Raw genomic sequence first — 7,500 nt, 5'->3', positions numbered from 1 at the left:
AAAATGATATATGCGATTAATTTAGATTAATTAATCACAGAGTATGTAATTAATTTGATTAATTTTTTTAATCGATTGACAGCCCTAGTTTCTACACAGAATCATGCTGTTACTGGTCGCCTCTGTGTGAAGATAGAGAACATCTTTCTGAAGTGCTGACTAACAGTGAGTGCCAGTGTGTGTGTGTGTGTGTGTGTGTGCGTGTGTGTGCGCGTGTGTGTGTGTGTGTGTGTGTGTGTGTGTGTGTGTGTGTGTGTGTGTGTGTGTGTGTGTGTGTGTGTGTGTGTGTGATATAGATAGAGCTGAGCAATGCGCAGAGACACTGGGGAACATTACATGTCATCAAATAACACTCATTCATATAGACATCTACAGAAACCGAATTATATTGGAAAAAATACACAGAGTGATACTGGGAGACAAACACTCTCTTTTTTCTCTGAGAGAAAGAGGTTGTGTGGTCTTGAGTGTCGCTGAAGAATAGTGACATTCAAGTGATATTCAAGAATATTGAGAGACACAGAGACAATGAGTATGCTGAAGCTGAATGATACTGAGTGATGCTGAGTGATATTGAAGAATATTGAGACATGGAGACTTGGGGCCCGTCCCATTTCTCCCCCCTTAAAACGTCCACTTGGTTTTGATTGCCCTCAACATTAAAGCCCCCTTGACAAGGGAAGTGGGGGGTGAAGTGGGGGGTGAAGATCTTTCCCTATGAATTGGGACACCACTATATGCAAATTAAGCGTGTTTAACGTGCTCACCACGTCCACACATGGCCCGGCGTGTCACCGTAGTAGCCTGCTACTATTTTCATTCAGGAACATGCCCAGCTCCCGGTCATTGTTGTGTGGGCTGTGCTGGTTTATCTATGTCTGGTTAATTAACAAAGATATTCGTGGTTCATGTGAACGCCATGAAATACATCCTAAATATTGACTTAAAACTACCCAGATCAGATATATAACGTTATTTGATGGGCAGACTCTCTCAAAGCACTCAGCAGATATCATGAACATCGTCCAGATTGCCATTGAGACATTAGTGTTCAAAACTCAACAGTCCATCAGATGTGCATCAAACTAACATATTCCAACATATTTCAAATTTTAATATGCTTATTTGCGAAAAATATATGAAAAATTTGGCGCCTCACTGACATTCGCGACAGTATCCTGGGTAATTTTATCTCCCACTTCGTTTTAAGCCTGCATCAGTCCTGGCTATATTTTGAGGGTTGATTTTAAGGGTAGGGAAGGTATTGGGACGGGCCCTTGGTGAGATTGTCCACTCACAGGGACTTAGTGATATTGAGAGAGATTGTCCACTCACAGGGGCTTGTCGGTGGAGTGGCTGAAGCGGATGGCACCGGCGCGCAGCTCGGCCAGGCTGAAGGTCTGGTCGATTACCAGATGCTCACCGCCAACCGTCCGGCTGCAGAGGCACTTAACAGGCCGTTACGGGCGGCTACAAGAGCTGCAGCAGCAGGTTCTCTGCCGGGCTGTCAGCGTCCTCGGCCCGCAGCAGCCAAGTGCCCAGTGGACGCACCCCGCCGGCGGGCACCAGCAGAGAGCCGTTCACGTGCAGCACGGGAGCGTGGGTGTTGGCTGCAGGCAGACAGACACGAGCAGAGGTCAGATGAACAGATCGATCGAGGGCGATACACAGAGATACAGAGTGTTGGCAACAGGACAGTGACTTCCTGTGGCATTCTTTACCACAGCGAGTAAAAGAGAGAGAGAAAAATCAAACAGTTGAAAGAGGGAGAAGGGGGAAAGAGAGCATAAGAGAGTGATGGGTAAAACTGTTGCACTTATTCAAACAGCATGTCAACTACATCATGGTGATGTGGTGTGTATCGAAAGCAACAGCATTAGTCTAAAACAACAGTGGCCACACTTAGTGCTGGATTGTTGGCCAGCTTCTATTTGTTTTGTCTTAATCATTAAATCTGTTTTACTTGTAATTACCTTGGTAATCTATAAGGTAGACCAATCGTTGCCTTGCCAATAAAACATTTTAAATTGCCCTGATTTTAATTACACTAACAAATGTGTGGGTTCAGTCAACTATTGCAAGTTAATTATACCTATCCTAAAAGGCCAAAGCAGTTTCATCAACTGTCAGTCATAAAGCTGCTTATGTCTGGTAAACCCTAGCTGATATGTTTCTGTGTCATCGAATCGGTTAGCATCTCTTACCCTACACATGATTTATTCAAACTGCTCTCTACCAAACTACCTGTAAATTGCAGAGGACGAAGAGAAAGCACTCGTTTGATAAATCAGCCAGCAGTGGAGAAATAACTTGAAATAATCTGTACTGAGAAAACAAATGTTGTAAACTATCTAGCGGATGTGAATGGCTAAACTTCTTACTTGAGCAGAAGTTCTATTCAGGGCAAACCTATTTTAGCAGCAGACTTAGTGGTTTTACCTGGAAATATGACAATATTGATCGAAACATTGAACAAACATTATGTATCTTCACCCCAACACAGTCACTGATATTAATATTTCAAAAGGGTATGCATTGAGGGATGTCTATTGTAATTCTCTCATCGGCTGATCAAATGCTTGTAACAAAGTGATTCATTTTGCAGTTGTCCTGCTCTGGGATTGCGGAGGAAGCTTAGGTCAATTACTAAGCCAGTGTTGTATTTCTGGTACAGTAGGCATAGCTGCTTCAATAACTTGAAGTACATACATACATGTGTCTTCTGCCTGAAGCACTTAATATTTAACATAGAGCATATTTCAATAAATTATTCTCATCCATAATGGATGCCAGTGGGGCTCTTTCAGGATTGTGTGCTCAGAGACAAAATACGACAAGGCGCGCGCACACACACACACACGCATCATGCCCTTGTCCCAAGGTGCCCCCTTCACTTCGGTTACCTTGGCAGACGCGGCCTTCCCAGTCGGCGTAGTAGCCATGGCCACAGTCGGGCATGCAGAGGCCGTCTTTCAGGAAGAGGTTCTCCTCACAGACGCTGCACCAGCTCTCCCCCTCACACCGCACGCAGCCCGCCGAGCACGCTGAAGAGGAGAGGAGGAGAGGAGAGGAGAGTGAGAGAGGAGAGGGGAGGAGAGTGAGGGAGTTTCTGCTCTTGATAAGATGGGAGAGAGAGAGAGAGAGAGAGAGAGAGAGAGAGAGAGAGGCCCCCATTTTGATCACTACCAAACATGTCCCCCAGGGCTGCCCAGATTTTTTGTGCGTCATCGGGAGATGATTTTTCCACAGCTCGGGAGCTTTCAACTCACACCAAAAGGAATAGAGGACAGGGGGAAAAAAGGGGGGGGGAGCAGAGAGGAGATTGGTGGAGGGCAACGATTAGAAGGTGCCAAGATGGAGGGTGACAGGAACAAGAAAGCGGATGGACAGAAAGAGGGCAGAGGAGAGGAAGTGAGAGATAAAAGTAGGATCAAATGACCTAAAATAAAGAGCTAAAATAAAGAGCTAAAAGGTCAAGAGTTAATTGACTACAGAAAAAAGACGGACGTGGACGGTCATCTCACCAGCACACTGCTGCAGAGCCGAGTCCAGATAGTGGCGACTGCCACACTCCCGCACACACTGTCCCTGCAGGCTGGCATAGGGCGACTGGCAGCGCTGGCACTGGCCGGGGCCCTGGCACTTCTCACAGCGGTCATCGCACCCTGGAAACCCACAGCACCAACATGGTTACCCTCTGATCTGACACCTCTGATGTGAATAATAGACGGCTCTGGGTACATTAAACAGCATTATGGAAGGCACAAGCTAGCTAACAGTGTGGTGTCTGTGTCTGGCCTGAGAATTTAATTTTGTTATAGAGTAATTAAGCACTAAGGCAAAGAGAGGGTGTAGTAAAACTACTACAGTTGACTTTACTTTAACAGCATTAAACTTTCATTAAAACTTTCATTAATCCTCATTCACACTAAGTACTAGGAGACAGTATTTTTCACCAAAAAAACATCATATTATGATGATAAATCATGACATTGACCTGAGCAGAATATTAAATAAAGCCATACACTGTCAGTATTCATTTACTGCGTGATTTCTTTATAGCTCGCTTGGTCAGCCCTAATGAGACTTTACACAGAGCGACTCCTCCCTGCCGTGACCTAGCCGAGAAGGGAGCAGCCTGCCCGGGGAGTGCAGCCCTGCTGAAAGCAGCCTGGCATTCCGAGCGCCGTGCCAAGCTCGGAGAAGTGAGTGATGGGCAATGCAACTCGGCGGGCTTAATGAGCCTGGGTCGGCCTGGCGCACAAGCCGAGCGTGAGGGAAATGTGATTAATAATAGTGGAGGTGGTGCGCCGGGCCGGGGGGGGGGGTTTGGGAGGTACCGACCGAGGCAGCGCTCTCCGTCCTGGTAGAAGCCGGCGGAGCAGCCCTGAGCGCAGACACCGTCCTGTAGCACGTAGCCCTCCATGCACTGCAGGCAGTCGGTGTGCAGGGGCCCACGGCACGCGTTACAGCTCCAATCACACTCTACAGGGAGAGAGGGGAGAGAGAGAGAGAAACACAGAGAGAGAGAGAGAGAGAGGGGGGTGGAGAAGGAGAGAGAGAGTGATGGAACAAATGAATGATGAATGGTGATGATGGAGTGAAACAGCTTGTGAGAGGAATGATTAAGAGAGAAGGGAGTGAGGAGACGTGAGAAAGCAAGAGAGGGTGCAAGTGCGAGCAAGAGAGGGAAGAAAAATCACGTTCACACTGAATCACTGAAATGTGTTAATATTCAGAGTTTAGTTCTAACATTCTCACCATGCCATGTGCAACTCACTTTTAGAATGTGCTAATTCTCTTTTTAAGTTTTTTTTTTTAAAAAACATCCAGAATTTTTTCTCTCTCTCTCTCTCTCTCTCTCTCTCTCTCTCTGTCTCTTTTCTCTCTCTCTCTCTCTCTCTCTCTCTCTCTCTCTCTCTCTCTCTCTCTCTCTCCCTCTCTCCCTCTCCCCTCTCCCTCACACAATGGCCCCATATTACCGGTAAGTTCTATGTCTGGACGAGTTTGTATATTTGGGGACAAACCCCAATGATGTCACATATCCTTCCCATGTGGCTGTCCTGTCTGTCCACCTTAGGTGACCGACTCACTCTTCACTCTGTGCCTTTACTGCTGCTAAGTTTTCCCCTGGTACGCTCTGAACTTGTCAGGGCAGGACAGAGAGCAGGGGTCGAAGGTCAGCCTGGTGCTCTGCCCAGAGGGATGCTGGGAAGCCACGGGGTATCTCCTCTGGTCTCTACGCTGCCCTGGTCATTCCTTTCCTTAATCCGCAATAAGCCTGTGAAATGCTTTTCACTCCCTCTGAGAAGATTTTTCTTGTGAAACGCCACAAAAAAGTAAACAAAATCTTATCAAATCCTCTTTTTAGTATTAGGAACCTGAAGTCAGGTTAGGATAGAAGAAGTGTCAGACTCTAACGTTACCCTTCACCTGGGTTAAATGGGCACAAGTTTTTAACACAGTCACATTACACTAATGAAACATTCCAGATTCACCCAGCACCCACACACACCCACCCACACACACACAAACCACAACCACTAAACAGCACCGGGTTATATACCTGTCTGTCAGAAAGGAGAATATACTGCCACACTATGTGCAAAGTTATGGGGTAAGAAATCTCGGCCATAATGCCACTATATATTCTATGGGACCTCGTCCATATTTTTCGGCGGTATATGAATTTTATGACTGGCGGGGCGACTGGGGGACATTTATGGGTGAGAGGGAAAGCCCATAAAATCAAAAGCGCTGATGAAGTTTCACGCCGGGGTCTGGCGAAGGCTCATTCGGTCCGCGCGGCCGACACTGAGGCACTGCCATCAAAAAATATTACAGTACCCCCTGTGCTAGAGACAACGCTACAGGAGCTCAACTTTCCAATTCTGCTCTTTTTGCAGCTACCCCTGAGGAACATTTGTAATTCTATCCTCACGTGTCTCACGCTTGCTGATTACCTTGCTAAGCTGCTAGTCCTCAAGTCAAATTAACACTCACAAGAGCTCTGTTAAATCCCAGAGACCACACTGTGAAATTATTAGGTAGAGATACAAAATTGATTAACACTTTAGCTCTCACACAGAGACACCCTGATGTCACATATCCAGCAGGCTAGAATGTGCTACAGTAGGAATAAACTCCAACAGAAGATGATGACATTTGGGCTCAGTAGGAAAGTATGAAGAGGGCGAAAAGGTGAATATATATCGATTCAGTCCAGCCTGAAGATGATTGAGGTTAGTCTCACAAGCTCACAGGTGTTGCTGTCGTCAAACAGCTTACTTACTTAAGACTTAGAGTGAAATGGTAAGTAGCTAAATACTAAGGAGTTTGAATGGTGTGGTGGAAGGTGGTGTGAACTGCAGAGGGGGGTGTTTGTACCTCGGCAGGTGCGGGTGGTGGTGTTGAGGTAGTACTGGTGAGCACAGCTCTCGTACTGACACTCTCCAAACAGGAGCACTTTGGCCGGGTCCCGACAGGAGGTACACACTCCCGCCGTCTCGCATGTCAGGCACTGGCTGTCACACGCTACAACGCCACATACACACACACACACACACACACACACAACACACACACACACACACATGATATTACTTCAAAATCTGTCAGCAACATCTGTGGCAACACTTGATTTTATCTGGTTTTATCATGATTTTAATATTAACATCAGTTATTGCAATCACATATCATCAGTCTCTTGTATGTGCTGCGATCTGATCAGCAAGTTAGCGATAAAGCCTTGGGCACCCACCTCGACACACGCGCTCCCCGTCTGCGTAGTAGCCGGTGGGGCAGCGGGACCCACACAGGGCTGTGGGCAGCAGCAGGCCAGGGGCCACACAGGAAGTGCAGGCCAGAGGGCCCTCACCTTGGCAGCTCTCACAGGACGGATGGCATTCTGGGTAAATGAATAAATAAATGAATAAATAAATAAATACATAAATAAATAATAACAGAAAATTAACACGCAGCCTATGACTGATTTTGATTCATGAGTGACCATAGGCAATCGTGGCTGAATTAGCGCTCTTACGTCTACAGATCTGCAGAGGGTATAGAGGGTTGATACTCTGCACATATACTAGTAATACAAATTAGATGGGACATTAGTTAGATGCTTAACATGCCACTGACTTTCAGAAATATCCCTAATAACAGACCAGAATGTGGGGGGAAAAGTCTTAATAATGAATCTATTCATCTTGTAAAAATGACTTATTAATGACACTAATGACTAATAAAACAAATGCATTGGCCTTTTCCCACTAATCCAGAGGGCTGTAAAAGAGTGGAGGTGGTTAAATATGCAGCCCACTAAAACAGAGACTGGGCTTGATACAGACATGCATAATGGGGCTCTAGGGTCCAGAGGAATCCAAAGAGGGTTGCAAATTATGTCCCGTGACTCGCCCTGAGAGAGTGTAGGTCTACAACCTTCAGGATGCACACACACACACACACACACACACACACACACACACACAGACACAC

General features: G+C 46.3%; 1 protein-coding gene across 1 annotated transcript in view; it reads right to left on the bottom strand.

Annotated features, from left to right (window-relative positions):
* Positions 1–7,500, bottom strand: part of fras1 (Fraser extracellular matrix complex subunit 1) — a 120,502-nt gene that overhangs the window by 43,966 nt on the left and 69,036 nt on the right. Inside the window, exons 22-28 of the mRNA XM_048243413.1 lie at positions 6,761–6,907; positions 6,388–6,534; positions 4,345–4,485; positions 3,525–3,665; positions 2,904–3,044; positions 1,475–1,610; positions 1,336–1,437 (exon numbers count right to left, since the gene is read on the bottom strand). Coding sequence (XP_048099370.1) covers positions 1,336–1,437; positions 1,475–1,610; positions 2,904–3,044; positions 3,525–3,665; positions 4,345–4,485; positions 6,388–6,534; positions 6,761–6,907 — 955 coding nt within the window. The remainder of the gene's footprint in view (positions 1–1,335; positions 1,438–1,474; positions 1,611–2,903; positions 3,045–3,524; positions 3,666–4,344; positions 4,486–6,387; positions 6,535–6,760; positions 6,908–7,500) is intronic.

Source organism: Alosa alosa, chromosome 5, assembly GCF_017589495.1.
Source record: "Alosa alosa isolate M-15738 ecotype Scorff River chromosome 5, AALO_Geno_1.1, whole genome shotgun sequence".
In the NCBI taxonomy this organism is placed as follows: Eukaryota; Metazoa; Chordata; class Actinopteri; order Clupeiformes; family Clupeidae; genus Alosa; species Alosa alosa.
Note: the sequence above shows the minus strand (reverse complement) of the source record. Positions and strands in the feature narration are given on the sequence as shown.